Source organism: Melanotaenia boesemani, chromosome 4 (genome assembly GCF_017639745.1).
Source record: "Melanotaenia boesemani isolate fMelBoe1 chromosome 4, fMelBoe1.pri, whole genome shotgun sequence".
In the NCBI taxonomy this organism is placed as follows: Eukaryota; Metazoa; Chordata; class Actinopteri; order Atheriniformes; family Melanotaeniidae; genus Melanotaenia; species Melanotaenia boesemani.
In genome coordinates, this window is record NC_055685.1 from 9,811,823 (window position 1) to 9,827,988 (window position 16,166).

At 38.3% G+C, this 16,166-nt stretch overlaps 2 protein-coding genes across 4 annotated transcripts; one reads left to right on the forward strand and one right to left on the reverse strand.

The window, feature by feature from the left end:
- Positions 1-1,031: 1,031 nt before the first annotated feature.
- Positions 1,032-15,360, forward strand: pld6 (phospholipase D family, member 6). 3 transcript variants are annotated; one of them, XM_041982080.1, is made up of 5 exons: positions 7,115-7,172; positions 10,206-10,384; positions 11,988-12,217; positions 14,567-14,626; positions 14,726-15,360. In XM_041982080.1, the coding sequence occupies exons 1-5, from the start codon at positions 7,170-7,172 to the stop codon at positions 14,977-14,979; spliced, it is 726 nt and encodes a 241-aa protein (XP_041838014.1). In that variant the 5' UTR covers positions 7,115-7,169; the 3' UTR covers positions 14,980-15,360. The 3 variants fall into 3 exon arrangements, with proteins under 3 accessions (XP_041838013.1, XP_041838014.1, XP_041838015.1); XM_041982081.1 differs by lacking the exon at positions 7,115-7,172 and adding an exon at positions 7,828-7,908; XM_041982079.1 differs by lacking the exons at positions 7,115-7,172; positions 14,567-14,626 and adding an exon at positions 1,032-1,195.
- Positions 4,230-7,788, reverse strand: LOC121637806 (transcription elongation factor 1 homolog). The gene is made up of 4 exons (XM_041982084.1): positions 7,697-7,788; positions 7,244-7,369; positions 7,081-7,151; positions 4,230-5,368 (listed from the first exon to the last, which is right to left on the reverse strand). The coding sequence occupies exons 2-4, from the start codon at positions 7,357-7,359 to the stop codon at positions 5,304-5,306; spliced, it is 252 nt and encodes an 83-aa protein (XP_041838018.1). The 5' UTR covers positions 7,360-7,369; positions 7,697-7,788; the 3' UTR covers positions 4,230-5,303.
- Positions 15,361-16,166: the final 806 nt, after the last annotated feature.

A 16,166-nucleotide genomic window follows, 5' to 3' on the forward strand; every position in this document is an offset into this window, starting at 1 on the left:
CAGTGACAGCAGGTTAAGAGTCTCACAGGAGTGTGAGAGGGGAAGAGGACTGTCAGAGGCAAATGGGAATTTTCCAGGAGTGTCGGGTTTCATGGTGTGCAGCTTTGATAGCTGAAAAGATACAGACAATGATGTATGATTCATGTACTGTATGCGTCTGAATGGATAAATAAGCTGATCTGAGCATAGGAAAGAGGGGCAGACGGGGATAAAAGGGCAAACAAGGGACAAGAGTGAAGAAGGTGGCAAAGGGATTGCAGTGATTAGAGGGGAAAGGTTAAGAGGAAAAGTGAGAGGAGGGGAGAAAAAAGGGAAACTGGGGAGACCGTCAAGCCCTGTTTGTAAGCTACTTTGAGTTTTCAAGAAGGAGCTGTCTGTGGTGCTGATGCAACCTAAACTCCCTTCTTCCCCCTCCACCTTTTTTTATTTATTTATTTATTTCCCAATGGCTCTCCTCCTCCTTCCTTCTTTCCTCCTCAGCTTACAGCTACTGTATCTTGTGGGGATTGGGAAGAGTCTGTCTTATTCTCAGTGGGACATAAAGAAAGACGGGTGTGTTGTCATTGGAAGGAGATGGGAGACAATAGTTGGGATGGCAGGAAGAGGATAGGTGGCAGACAGAAGTGGAAAGTGGAATAAAAGAAGACAATAGGTGAGAAGAAGGGGCTGGACGTGAAGGCTGAACATCTGTTTGGTAATCGCTCCCTCCCCTCAGCGCAGAGTAACACATACTGACATCTATTTGATAATTGCTGAGCCTGTCCTCTCCCCAAGCGTTAGGCTAAATTGTTGCTTGATACCAGGGACGAGCTGTTGGCAGTGAAATCAGTTTACTTGGTGCAGCTTAGGTAAAGATATCTACCTGAGCTCCTGTGTGTAATATGTGTGTGTGGCTATTATAAAACTTACAATCAAATTATTAGTCTGGCAGTGAGCTCAAGATGTGACTGTGCAATAATAAAAAAAATAAATAAAAAAAAATGTGCCTGAGCAAAGCCGCCGCATTGCCATTCAAGGATAAATATTTCTTTTGTCTGCTTTATCATAGGTGCTGTCCTTAAAGATGCGCCTCCACACAGACCTCCTCCTTCTACACCGCAATCTCATTCAGAGTGCAGGAGCTGAAGGGATGAACACAGAAAGAGAGGGTGAGCTCCGGAGACGAAAGGAGAGAGAAAAGCTTGGATGGGAGGAGGTGGGCATCTTTGCTCCGGTCTCGACCACGGGTATTCTTGGGTTGATAATACAGATGTGGATGTTATTGCTTGAGAATACGCGTAGTCGAGTGGAAGCTTCATCATCAACACTGGACTAAAAGCAGGGGTGACACTCGATATGCTAAGAACCTGGACAAACAAGTGAAAATGTATGGCTGGTCTGAGGAGGTGACACATTTTTGAAGCTTTTGCACCCAGGAGTGCTGTTTAATTTTTTTTTCATGGCTTATTTTGTTAAGTCAAAAAGGTTTTTTTAATAGAAAGCAATCAGGGCTAGCCAGGTGCCCAAATGAAATGCAGCCAGTGACAAGGTTTTATCACTGTTGGTTTATCAACCATGTCCGTCTATACACCTGTGGAGCAGATGAGTTTGTGTCGTCAGCCAGATTCAGCCTCGGTCTTGCACCATGCCACTAAGCTAAGCCCTCGGGCATTAGTTCAGGGGGCTTAACACAAAAGTCTTCAGAGTCAGACGCTAATTCCAAGTTCTTGATTGCGTACCCCCGTTCATTCACAAGTGAGCCCATAATCTTATCGGTTGATGGGTGTCTTTCACAGCGCTTCACACTCTGCACTCAACATTTCACTCAGAAGGCTGAACAGGAGACTTAAGATTCTCAAACAGAGTGGCTGTTTGTGGGTTTTGGGACATGAATGACTGCAACGTTGAGGGATGGTATAACTTTTAGCTGCACTTAGCAAGCATCCAGCTTTTGCATTCCTATTTATGACTCATGCCAAAAAAAAATGTGTGAGTTTGATGCCTGTAGCAGCAACAGGAGACAGCAACACATGAGGACATGTAAAAGGCTTGCACCCTTGGCTGACATTTAAGTATTTAAACCATCAGACTGGCTGTCATGATGGGGATTCATGAGGGTTGGATCCCATGAAAATAGATGGTAAACATTTGAATGCACACAGATTGTAGGTTCACTGGGTCCATGCGCCGGTGGGGAAATAAGGGATTGACTGCTTTTGTGGGTAACTATTTTTGGTCAGCATGATGGATGTTTATGTTTTTTATTGATCAAGTTGAGGTATGGCTTTGAAGAATTCTTGGACGTTTGAGTGTGCTGATTAATCAGGTAGCTAAGGTGGTGGAATAAAACATCTTGAATTACATTTTTGGTACATTAGCATTATTGCTAGGAATTATAAATTAGAAAATCAACATCTCTTTGCAAATTCAGCAATACATTAGCATCTAGTAACTTCCTCAAGATAAATTGCACACTTATCATTTACACTCCCATGATTTCCTACCACTACGTAAGCAAATCTGTGACAGTATGTAATTATAATTAATCCGAATTTCACTCTTGACGTCATGTGAACTTGTTGATTGGGCAAAAGCCATGTCTGTGGTTATGTGTGTATTTACATGAGCATGTGTGTGCTTCCAAGCAACAAAATGACTATTGTGAGCACAGCTCCAGGTGCCTAGCAACCAAAATCGCTCTGTTTCCTTGGCAACAGTTGCTTGCACTCACTGTGTGGGTGATTGGCAGCCTTGACAACGGAGACGGAGTGACACTTGACCTCGCGTGCTGAATGGGAGAGGAGAAAGAAAGGGACGGAGAAATAGAAGAGAGGGGGAGGGAGTGGGAGGGGACAAGCAGAGACAGAGGAGAGACCAAGTGATAATCATTCTCCATTGTAATCATCCTCCAGCATGTTTCATAAGGCGTCGTCAATACCTCTCCAGCTGGGGTCCATCATCAAATACAATACACAGTGCAGTGCGGTGCCGTGCGTGCATGGACACACTCCTCCTGGGTGGAGAGCCCAGGCAGGCACTCCACATCTCATCTATTATCACTCAGCCCTGTCTGGTGCACAACCTTGCTACACTGTGTCTTCTTTCATTTGTGGTCTCCCACATTCGGTGCTCTGCAGGGATGAATGGATACTGGACTCCTAAAAATGTGTCACTGGGGCACCGAAGCCACAGGACAGCAGATCAGGAGATGCACACAGAGGCAGCGTCCAGCATCTTTACATTTAACTGCAGCAATTATTACTAATAAAATGACATTTTCTGGGGTTTTATGTTCTTGCACTTTCAAGATGAGGATGTCCAGCACTTTCTTGTCATCAAAAAATATTTTTCAAGGCTGAAAATGTGTCATATAAACTGAAATAAAACCCCCATTTCTAAGTAGAGCCCTTCCATTTTAAATACTATTTCATCCAAATAGAACACAATTTAGTCAAAACCATGGCAATTTATAGCTTTAAAATTACTTATCAAAAGAAAATTTAAGTATTTAGTGAGATGTAATCAAATGCATCTTTGATTGGTAAACTTAAAACCAGCTCTGATTTCTTCATCCTGAGGACAAACTTGTCACCAGCTGCTGTTGTTCAGTTTTTGGATGTCAAATATATAAAACTACCAAAATAAAAATGTTCATTCCTTTGTCCCATGGGTAGAAACCATTATAATCACATTAATAAGTTACATTATTACACTGGGTGGCACACGTCATCATGGGTTGGATCACGGTGTTTGTTATAATGTAATCCCACCATCACCATTTTGCTCTGACAAATACACATACACACTGATTTGTTTTTTTAGCTGGGTGTGAAGGATCCAACATTTCCATCTTTAACTGGTAGTTAATGAAAAATGCTGCATCCCGATTTTTCTGCAACTTACCGAGTGTATTTTCTAATACATTTTCACTTAGTTTGCTTTAAAGATTTAAACCTTCAGAAGAAACAAGAAAACGATAAAGTGGCCGAGAAAGGGAAGGTCAGCCAGACGTGTTTGAGTACAATATTACTGTTGGTCCATTAAGAAGTAAAAATAAAACTGAAATATTCATTAGCTTTATGCTTTAATGTTTTCCATAGCATTAAAATAAAAATTGTGTTAATTGTTTTACATAAAAAGATTCTGATACGATTTCTTTGCTGACATTAATTACTGTCTAGTGTCAGAAAATAATCACTCAGGATTTCAGGCTGATTTATAGAGAACAAAACATTCCTCTGCACATGTGCTTATTAGCAAAAATCATTTATTTTTTTCATTTCAGTTATTGAGCTAAAAACAATCAACAGAGATCAAATGGATTATAAACAATTAAAACCCCATGTCCTGAGCAGCTAAGCACAAATCTAATAGCTTTCTATAATATGACCTGGTGCCTTGAGAGAATGCTGGTCATTATTGTGGGGGTGGGGGGGATGGCAACAGCATGCTTTACTCTGAGTGAATAAAACTGATTATCTGAAACGTTAAGAAAGGACTTGGATTAAGTATTAAAATGAGATGCAAAGTGTGACATCATCCAACTTCACTGCTGCCCGAAATTGAATTAACATCCAGCCAAGAAGTTCACTCCTGTCCAGACTTAGTCAGGTCTGACAGTGGAGGCTGGGAGAAAAGGTTTCTCTCCAGATAGATCTTGCTGTGGATGTCTGCATCAGTTCAGGACTGGATGTGAAGAAATCTTTTACATACACACATTGTTTCTATACTGTTTCAACATTATGTATTCACCTTTCCTTTTTAGACTAACCGGGTTGTCATTTTCACAGATTTCACAACAAAAAGCTGAGATGAGATTCCTTCTTCTTCTACAAATCCCTAACATAAACGTATGCTTGTTCATCTGTTTATGTATCAGCTAAAAGCCATTTAAGTGCCTGAAATACTGTTGCTAACATTCAAAACTAAATATTATAAAACAAGCCTGTATTTGAATGGTCTGAAATCCATCAAAAAATGTATTTTAAAAACACACAGCTCTGCTGAATGTGTGAAAACAAATCAATGTAACCTGCATGAAAAAATTAAAATAAAATAATTATGTAATACATATCGAAAGGCAAAACTATGTTTGTGGGCTGAAATCAGAATGACAGATATCTCTGAGCATGTTTTTGCTGAGGACCTCATAAGCGAGGCTGTAGCTCACAGAGCTGCAAATCTCAACAAACCACAAAACCTGTGAAAAACACAACTGAAAGTTTCACTTATATCCGCTGATCCGCTTTATCCAAATGGGCACATCCCACCAGCTGCATGCTCATCCTCTCCATCGCCCTGAAATTAGTCCAGTTTCTTGAGGACTACTGATTGGCTGCTTCACAGGCATCTATCCAGTCACTATACACGTCAACTGGCTCTGACAGATCTGATGAGTAATGGATTAAGGAATACAAGTTACAGCACAGAGTTAAAAATATTACTGGATTAAATCAATACATGGGTGAACAGAGAAAGTGATGGAAAGCAGCAAGCTCTAAAAATAAGTCATTTGAAGCAGAAAGCACACAATGAACTAATATTTGTTTCTACAATAACTGGTGACCGTTACACACCAGCACAGGGGTTGTTGGTTGGTACGACAGCTTATCAGACAGACTGTAACACTGTCCAACTTAATAACATGATTTTTGTGTTTTATAAATCTGTTAAAACATACATATTTGACTCTTCTTGATCTCATATACTGATTTAATGTTGCTGAAAACAAAAAGGGAGAAATACATTTCACTATGGATTTGACGTTTGGCCTTTTCTTGTATTGCTTTGTTTTATTTGAGTAATATTGTATCAAATAAAAACAACAAAAACGGAAAAAGAAAGGATGAGGTGGTATTTTTTGTTATAAACTGTAGTCTCAAGTTAGCTCATCAGCCACATAATACTTTAAGCTGGACAACTTTTCAATCAACAACTAATTTGATCAGTTTGTGCACAGTGTTCATGCACACAGGAGGTCCAAAACAAACATAGGAATAGAGCAAAGCTACAAAAAAAAACCCAAGCTTTAACTCTATTATATGAAATTCTTTCTTTTTTTAAATGTCAGAATAACATAATGTGGAGTTCTCCTTTCAATAAGACACACAGACATTTTTCCATAAGTTTAACCTGAATAATTTCAATCCGTGTATAACAAAACATTGTCTAGATGCTGTAGGTGCTACATACAAACCATACAACCGTATCAGAGGACATATGTGTGTCTGTTGTGGTGACTGGACACAAAAAGTCCTCACTTTCCAGGTTGGATCCCACTACATTCATCTATATCTGTGTAAGAATTACCTGACTTTAAACCAGTGTTTGTGGTTTTGGTATGAGATGGTCACAACAATGGAGGAATATCATATTCTGAATTCTGTAAACTTCTATCTAAATGGAATATGATGTGTATCTACACGTACATTCAGAACTTTTGAAAGAAAGTGTAACACTGAAAAAAGATCAATAAACTAAGTAACCGTTTCAAGCTTCTTACCAGCAGCATCTGTCAATTTAATGAGTAAACATGAGAGAAATTCGTGGTGAGAACCCCTGTCCTGCTTTCAGCAGCTCCCACTGACATCCGACATTAAAGATGTGAAAGGAACATCTCTTGTACACGATATAACCTCCCTACCAAGACACCTCGTTAGAATTAAATATGTATGTCTTGACAAATTAATGAAACACAACAACTATGGCTCTAATGAAGGCAACAGTGCGGTTTCTTCCTGTTTTCCAGCAGCTGGCCTAACTAACAGCCCCCACAGACACAATTTAAAAACTTTAATTACCTTCAGATTGAACATTTTCAGCCTTATTTCACTTCATTTCATCTTTCCAGTCACTATGACAACTAACAACCCTGAAGAAATGTTTTAGTTGATGGCTTCGGAATCTGACTGAAAATACTTTTTAAGAGCTGAGAAAATTTCTCAAACTACTTCTTTTCAATCAAAAACGAACTGACATGCTTAAACCTATTTTTAAAACTTTTTTTTAATGGTTTGACATTTAAATGTACTTTCCTGTTTGTCTCATTATTTTGTTGCTGTGTGGGAAGGAAATGTATACCGTATGGCGTGTAAAGGATACAGGTAATGGGAGTCTGGAACTCCTCCAAGCAGACTGTGCATGATATTATTCCAGTATTTCTGCTTCTTTCCCTGTTGTGACAAAAACAGATGGTAAGTTGTCAACCATCCAATAAAAAAGAGAGAAATGAAAACATACGTCTTTACTACTGTAAGTGAATTACATTTTAACGTCACAGGATTTCTCGTGGTTGCAAAAGGGGCAGGTGAACTGAGTTTCCAAATCCCCTGTCATCTTTTTCTTGGGGGGAGGCTTTCTTTTAGACTTGCGGCGTCCCATTGTACAAAAGCTGGGGGAAAAAAAAAGTCTGAGTGAAAGAGACAAGAAACAGCTAGCTTAAACTAATCTAGCACGTGTATCAAGTAAAAATAGCCTTTTTATGTGGGAATATCTGACCGGAAAACAATAACAGTAGCTGCGCTAGTAGCTGTGGGTTAGTTAGCAAGCTAACGTTAGCATGTTTGTTGCTGGTCTTTTCAACAACTTGAATCGCCTCACGACAAAAAAGATGAGTTTGGTGGACTAACAAAACGTATTTGTTTATGATTCGAATACTCTTTACTATTAAACATAACCAGACTATTATACATTAAGTAGTAAAAGTTTAATCGTTTACCTTTTAGTGTTAAAAACACACGTTTCTGTGAGCAAACTGATTCCTTCAGCAAGACCCGGCACCAGTGACTGTTACATGTAAATGATTGGACAGAGTTTCAGTTTTCTTGACAGCCATTGGCTGTCTGATATGTCAATCAATGTGACTGGCAGTGACGAAACGAAGTGTTACTGAGTTTATTCCCCGCGTGGTGGCAACAGAAGTTCTGTCAGGTGTGGTTCACTAAACGCTATCTTATGTTTCATGTTTTGAATATGTTATTGTTGACTCATATCTCGAGAGGTTTAGTTTTGATAACGTTTGCGCAATTTGCTGTGTGTTGCTGCACAAAACAACATGTACCTGTAAAAAGTTCAAGTGTCGGTTTACCCAAATAGGCTATAGCTATAGTCACCTAGAATAGCATTGTGAACGGACAAAACTGAACACCTATTAGTTAATAATACCAAAAGAATGCAATTTGGCTTTGCCATCCCTGGGCTAAAATAAAGAAAAAAGGGGTTCTGGGCAGTGGCGTTGCAAGACATAAAGCGTAATGGAGCACAGACTCTAACCGTCATTACTGAAATCACCTTGTTTTTGGCCTGTTTTGTGTGTGAATTGTGCATACCAACACGCGATTAGCTTATCCTCCTGAGATACAGAAATTAAAATTTGTCCACTGTAGTGGTCATTACAATTGTGTTGCTTTCTCTCCCACTTCACACGTTACTTTATTAAGTCCTGTTGATCTTTACAGAGGGCAACTGTAGCTTCAAGATGATGTCACATGTGAGGTGGCATTGCAAACTTGACAGTGTCTGTCTTTCAAAATGGGCTTCATTTTAGTCAGCACATTTATGGAAAAAAGAAAGAAAAACATGTTATTAACAAATAACATAATTTAAATATTAGATTTCAATTGTTTTCCGCGTGTAAACCTTATTTCAACGAGTTTTCACAGCTGAGTTAATTTATTTTCTTTAGAAAAATGCTCTTTTATTAACGTCCTCTGTACTGGATGTCAGGACTTTGTACTGCTGTTTTTGTCACATTTTCATTAGTGGACACCCCCATGGCAGAGGCAGAAAAGATCCTTGAAATCATTGAGGGAGGCTTGGGTATAGAGTTCACAGAGGATAAAAGTCCAGAGAGAGAAAGGCTGAGACAGGAAATGTGAAAGTCCAGATGAGGATGAACAAGGTGCAGAGCCAGATGTGATGCCATCCTCTGTGGACCAAAACAAACATGTAGACTTTTAAGTATTGTATACCAGAAAAAGCTAAAAGATGGAAGCATAGTATTCACAGATGTTTGCCAAGAAATAGATCCCAACACCACTTTTTTTTTAACTTAATGAAACTTGCATAAAACGGAGTGTGTTCCTCTGTCTCCTAAAAGCCTGATTGCTTCAAGAAATACCACCTATAGTGATAGGATTAGTGATGGAATAACAAAAAGTACAAAATGAAAGGAAATCCTGATGTCCTTACCTGAACGCTAGACCTGTAGTACATGTTTCAAAAAAGTAAAATAAGACAAAGGGAAAAATAAAGCATAATTCAGACTAATGATGCCTGTCAATGTTCATGCAAGTGATGAATTCCATGCTGTGTTTCAATAAATTTAAAAAAGGCAGTCAAAATAATCAGTCAGCCAAAGTGGAACTGGACATGATGTTACATAAAACCCAGATTTTAGATTTTATTGGGATATGTGCCCCAGTGAAAAGGATCCTGCCTTGCTTATGTTTGCAACCATAAGTAGACAACTTGCAAATTAATAACAGAAAATGAGTATTTTGTCTGACATGTTTTTAAAATTTTTGCATTGGAGTTTTTACTCCACTTCTAGTATATTGTCAGCAAGAAATACTTTTCACTCACTAAACGATTTGTTTCCACTGAAACCTAATTATTGTAATATTTCAATAAAATACAAATAAAGGGATTCTTTGTTAGATGAGAAAATTGTGTGATTCTTTAAAATGTATAAACTATTATAACAAAACAAAATGTTAATTTTTTTTAAGAGCTACACGCTACTCACAGGACAGCGACTTCACATACAGTCTGATGACCTTATAAAATATAATGCTCTGTTGTTGATTCAACTTTCCAAGAATAAATGGAGTGCCGTTAAAATTAGTTGGATCTTTAATTTCTACAGCTGTTAAATTTGATATGCACACTATGCAGCGGTGATTATGATCCCCAAAATATCGCAGCAGTAACTTGTGGATAGGGAACATTTTTTGTGGGGTAAGGGTCTAAATACTGATCCCACTATCAGACCTTTCATCAGGTTATAGATGTGAGTTTCTGGTGTTTTGTCTGTAAATTGTCAGCAATATTGTTACAATTCCTTTTATTATTTTTCAAACAATATCAGCAGACCACAGCAATGTCATAAGGAAATGAACTGTAGGATCTATATAAAAGAAAACATGTACATGTAAAGAAAAGGTTGCCCTTAAGGCTTAAATAGAAGGGAGCTGGACTTAATCAAACTTTTGGATGTTATGTGATAGATGTCGATGATGGTGACCATGAAGGTGGTTGGCCTGGGGGCCGTGGCCCTTACTGTCAGTCTGGAGCTACTTAGTTGGCTCCTCAGTCATCTCAGGTCCAGAAGAACCCTCAATCAGGTCCTGTTCTTCCCCTCAGAAACGGCCTGTGTGGAGCACATCTTTACTCCCACTTCACCTCGGTAAGTGATATGTATCATAGCTGAGTTAAAGTTATGATAGTTATGGTTTTCCTCACATCATTGTCAAGATTGTTGAGTTAATGGATGTTAATGCAAAAAGGCGCAGCCTCTACCAGCTAAGTAAAAACAGCAGGTGTATCATAAAGACACATTTTCAAAAAGGGCTTCTATGAACATTAAGCAAGCTAAACACAGTTTACCTGTTCGTCTCTGCACCAGAAACCGACTAAAACTGCTGTAGCATGCTTGAGAAAGAACGTCTTATAAGCTTGCATACTACGTCCGTACAAATGTAGTATGTAAATTTTATGTGAATGATTACTTTTGCAGTAGCAGACAACTGAGGATATGTCAGGAAATTTCTGACAGCTGAACTTTTTTCAGGGGATAATCAGAGTCTCTTCATTTGATAGCAGGTGCGTGACCGAGAAGACTGAACGTCCCAATTAAATCAAAAGGTGCCTCAACACAGTAATAGTCTACTTTAAGTTCAGATCTATGGAAAGTACTTGGTTGGAAGAACATTATCAGATATTTTCTGACTCCACAAATGAAAAAATAAAACTATGTACAAGATGGTGGAATATAATCAGTGTTGGAGAATGTGTAGTAATTTATCTGCAAACCAGTTTCATATTATTTGGAAAGGTCCAAGCATTAGTGGACACTGGGGTGCAGGTGGTGGAGAAAATGAACCAAATTATAGGATTTGAATTGGACGTTTATTTAAGTATTATTTATTTGAGTACACGACAGGAAGGAAACTATATTTACTACAGCTATTGCTGGTGGCCAGTAAAAAACAATAACCCGTAAATGGCTGTTTTGAAGAGATCCCTGTTCTCGATGAATGGTTGGAAATAGTTCATAAAATATATGTAATGGAAACAATGATGTTCTCTTTTTGACATTTGGGTGAAAAATGTGAAAGATACAGGAATAATCAGATTAATTTTGTTGGAAGAGAGAATGATTGAAAAAACTGGTTTAAAGTTTAGATGTTATGTCTCAAATGTGAAAAGTGAATTAATGGAAAGATATTTGATCAGTAGGGGAGACTGAACAATGAGAGGATTTAAGTTAGGGAAATGGACGTTTATTTAGGGACTGTGTAGTCCTTTGAGAGCTAAGGAATCGGGTAGGCTCCATTTATTGTATTTTGTGTTGAGTTTTATTAGCATTTTCTTTTGTTTCTGTTTTTGTCAATGTTTCGTCTGTTGTTGTTTTCCTCTTTTTGTATATGATCTGTAAAGATCAATAAAAACAAGTAAAAAAAATGAAAGTAATAGTTTAATGCAGCCAGCTTATTGTACTTTTTTATTTCTTTGTTTTCCAGTTGAACTGTAGAGGTTATCAGTCACATTAAAGGTGGAACAAGTTTTGAAAGGATATATTGTGGTCTCATTCTTTTAACATCACAAAGTCATGGCATTTAGGTCACGCTGGCAAACATCTGGTTTTTAGATGCGCTTTTTGAATAAAGGTGACTGGACTTGACATTTTAATAGGGGCGTGTAATATTTTTTATCCGCCGTATGTAACCATTAGGAGCAAGTATCATCACAGCTCATTGAACATGTTTTCCTGGTTTTTGCTCTTCCAGTTTCTGTTCCTGCTCATTGCCTCATGGTGTCGAGACCTCTTTTTCCCGTCTTCTCCGCCACATCCTCTCTGCTTCCACCTCTCTGGACTTGTGTGTCTTCTCTTTTTCCAACATGGTCCTGAGTCGGGCTGTACTACTGCTGCATAGCAAGGGGGTAACCATCCGAGTCCTTACCGACAAGGACTACTCGGCCATCTCTGGCTCCCAGATTGGTGTCCTCCGCGAGGCTGGTAAGAGATACACATTTAGTTTATTTTTATATGCTTTCAAGGTGTTTAATAATGTGTTGTTGTAGCCATGTATCCTTATGACTGGAAAATTAAGAAATATACCACAGCGAGACATATGTAGCTCTATGGGAAGATATTATTAGTTACAAAAGAAAAAGTCACACCAACCTCTGTGACACCGTCATTATAGACATTTTTTGTTGAGATACGGGAAGGATGACGAAGATGCTGGTCTTATTTGACAACAGGAGCTCACTCCATGCTCTTGAAAGTCAAGTATCATTGTCAGTAAGTACCCCATGATCCTTAATGGTGAACAGTGAGAAGACAGGGGGGTCAGGGTCAGTGGAGGTTGCCCCTACAAGCCCTATGAATGAGTCAGAGTAATGGTGCTGTGAAAGATTTGTGCCACAAGTCTGACTCATGCTGTCTCACTTTGTCTCTGCATTTAATAAATCACCGCTGCATATGGTTAGGTAAGAATTAAGTAAGTACAAAACTGGCAACCAGACAGCAAATGTTATTAGGCAAAGTGTTTCTGAGTGTGCACGAACCTCGGTGAATGTTGACTGCAAAGCGCTTTGGCTCAAGGAACAATAAACTCCCATTTTCATATTTTGTCATTATGTTGCAGAAATCTTTCTTTCCTGCTGAATGAAACAGCCACCAGCAGACAGTGCTGTAGCTCAGCCTGCTGTCGCTTTGTTGAGGAAGGTTTTCGGTAAAGGGAATATTTACTGACATGCACAGGCTCTTAAAATGATTTTAAAGGGACATCTTTGCACTGCTCATGTCCTGGGGTCAAAATTGGTAACTTACACTCTTCCAATACCTTAAAAAAAGAAGAAGAAACTATTTACTCAGAGGGATCAGGCCAACCAAGCCACATCAAACTTGAAAGAAAAATCCTCCTTAAAAGCAAAGTTCTGGTAAAGAGTTTGCTCTTAGTATTTCAAGAATGTGCAATAATAAGAATAATCCATGGTTAAATAGTCTCCATTTAAACTGAAGAGAAACACTTTCTGCACAATAACTGAAACACAGCATACTTTACATGTATCATACTGTTCCTATTAAAAAAAACAAAAATTTATATAATTATGTAAAATATTCAGAGGTGTCACCTCTAAACCAAAAAGTAAATGCACATCTGTTTGTAAGATACACAAAAGCTGCCCTAAATGTCAGATAAGATGCTGATATAGTGACTTAAATTATATTAGAAATCAATTATTCAGGTTATACTCAGCTTCAGCCTTGATTATTACTGTTTGGACAGTTTATTCAGAAACTTTGTATCCATCTACAAGTCTGTCAGATTTAGAAGAGCACCTTAATTATTTGATTGTTGCAAAGACACGTCATTCGTTCCAGTTTTTTAGATGCAGCTATAATAAACGCCACAGTTAACAAGATAATTTGACAGGCATAAATGAGTATTTTTGAACCAACAATGTGAATGCCAAAAAGCTGTTAGATTAAAGCTTTGCATATCTCTGCATGATGTTCAGGGTCCTCTTGAAGTGTCAGAAGAAAAAAAATGAAAGGCCTAAAACTGTATTTTCAACAAGTGAACAGTATCTGAAGGGAATATTGGTAAATAGGAAAAAAAATTCCATGGAAAGATGGTTTTGGTCAGAAGAATTTTTCACTGAAGCATCATCAGAAATGGTCTACATGGAAGGGGGACAGTCAAGAAGCAATTCTTAAGGAAGGGAAAGTGGGAGAAAAGGCTGAGGAATGCCAAACTAACCAAGAACTGGACTGAAGGTCTGGTTTTATGGAGATATAAATTCTCTGCAGAGCCTGGACCACAACATTATTGAAGCAGAATGCGATCATCTTGACAGAGAACAAAACAAAAAGCAGCCAGCTTCCAAAAGAGAGCTTTGGAAAGTCCTTCAAGAAGACCTAATCCTGAAGACTATTAAAAGAAAGCTTGTCTAAGATGGTTCAAACTCTGTTAAAGGATAAAATCATTTACACTAAATACTCGCTTAATGATCGTTTAAACTGTTGTTGACCTCTATACTGTGTTTCTGTGTATGTTTTTTTATGTTTTAAAGGTTTGCATTGATTGACACCTGAGTAAATTTCTGAATTCCTCTGCCCTTACTCAAACTGCAGACCTCTTCTGAAAACTGCCTTTAGCTGTTCCCTGGTTGAGGTCAGTTAGTAAGGGAGCTCATGCTTCTGCAGCAGCTCCAAACCTTTGGAACAGCCTCCCAGTGTAAATTAAATGAGCCCTTTTTTATTAACAGCTTCAACACACATCTGAAGACACATTTGTTCTCACTGGTTTTTAACTGCATCTTTTTGTGTTGTTTTTATCATTATCCTTCATTTTAGGAGGTATCTCTTCCTGCTTTAGTGTGCTTTCTACCTGTCTCAGCAGCTTCACAACAGGCAGTGGGTGGCATCTTCATAGACACTGTACATATGTACTGAAAGGCACTCATTAATTTGCCCTCTTTCTTCATGTTCATCATTTTTGTTTATCCTCCCCAGGGATCTGTGTGCGATGTGACAAGAGCTCTACACACATGCACCACAAGTTTGCAGTAGTGGACAGCCGATTGCTCATCACCGGCTCCCTCAACTGGACATTGACAGCAGTGCAGAACAACATGGAGAACATCCTCATCACTGAGGAGCCCGACCTGGTGAAGCCTTTCATCAAGGAGTTCCACCGCATGTGGGGGCTCAATGATCCGGCACAAAACCACCAGAACCAAAAACTGATCAGCCATGGCATGTGCTGAACTACATGTAATAAGACTCTGACGTTCTAAGAGTTGGTGTTAAATCTGTTTTAGGAAGCTTGGCCCCAAACGCCTCCAGCGTGAATCTTTTCTTCATATTAAGAGGCTGTGTTGGCTTTCAGTTCAAGAGAACCAGGTTGTGTCGAGATGAAGAATGAAAGTTTAGTTCTGGTTTGTGCATGTTTGAATGTTTTTAGAGGTGAAATTATTATTATGATAAATAATTATAATGTCACTTCTTATTTATAATTTTATTTATGCTGTGTCAAAGGTTACTTTTATATTCTAGGGAGGTGGTACATAAGCTATAATTTGTGTTATGTCCAGAGTTGTACTGGCTGTTACTGGCCATTGAAATGCCAATAAAAACCCTCTTTTACAGTTTAGCAAGTCTGTTGTATCATTTTCCCTCAAGTGTAATTTTTCTTTCCTGCTCAGACATGATTTACCTGGAAACCAATAGTTTAAACATTTCATCCTTGGTGGTTTACCAGTAGGCGGAGTTGTTCTGGTTGAAACATGATAAATGTGCTAATCTATGTCTCCCTGCTTGTTCACAGTCCAGGTGATGCTACAAGACAGAACTTGTCTATCTTTTTTGTAACATACTATAATTTTGTAGTTTATTGAGATTCAGCAAAGTGTACAGCAATATCTAACATTATATATCTGCTGCTTTGTTTAATCCACTTCAAAATGAAGCAGTTCAGCTGAGTTTTGGATGCAAAGTTGTTGCATAACATGTAGACAGATGTTCATTAATAAAAGGGCTTAAAGCAAGACTCTGGAAGTAGACCGGTTCAACTTTCAACATAGACGCCAGGGTTCATTATTTAGTAAAAGAAAATCACTGATAAACAGTTTTGATATTTTCTTCCTCCTTTTAATGTAATTTGATTATTCAGTCCATAAATATATTCAATTTTTTCCTAAAATAAAGACCTATGTAATATTAATGGATATTTAAAAAACAGTTTGCCCTCAAGATGTTTAAAATAAAAAGATAAACATATATTTACACTCGGGTATACGCTCTGCGTATAGAAGCATTCAAATGAGCTCATTTAGAAAAAGAATGAACATTTTTTATACATTTTGAACTGACTGAAGCTGTTTTAACCTGACAAATGTCATGCGATCATTCAGAGAAGTTCCTAAAAATAACAGTGAGGCCAAAGGCGTTGGGA

What these genes read in the sequence shown, in the direction of transcription:
- pld6 (XM_041982079.1), top strand. Translation starts at nt 1,064, where the DNA reads ATGCGCCTCCACACAGACCTCCTCCTTCTACACCGCAATCTCATTCAG. An exon ending in AAAAGCTTGGATGGGAGGAG is followed by an intron (nt 1,196 to 10,205) that starts GTGGGCATCTTT and finishes GTTATGTGATAG; the next exon opens with ATGTCGATGATGGTGACCAT. An exon ending in TTTACTCCCACTTCACCTCG is followed by an intron (nt 10,385 to 11,987) that starts GTAAGTGATATG and finishes TTGCTCTTCCAG; the next exon opens with TTTCTGTTCCTGCTCATTGC.
- LOC121637806 (XM_041982084.1), bottom strand. Translation starts at nt 7,359, where the DNA reads ATGGGACGCCGCAAGTCTAAAAGAAAGCCTCCCCCCAAGAAAAAGATG. An exon ending in AAATCCTGTGACGTTAAAAT is followed by an intron (nt 7,152 to 7,243) that starts GTAATTCACTTA and finishes TTGTCACAACAG; the next exon opens with GGAAAGAAGCAGAAATACTG. An exon ending in GTTCCAGACTCCCATTACCT is followed by an intron (nt 5,369 to 7,080) that starts GTATCCTTTACA and finishes ATTACTCATCAG; the next exon opens with ATCTGTCAGAGCCAGTTGAC.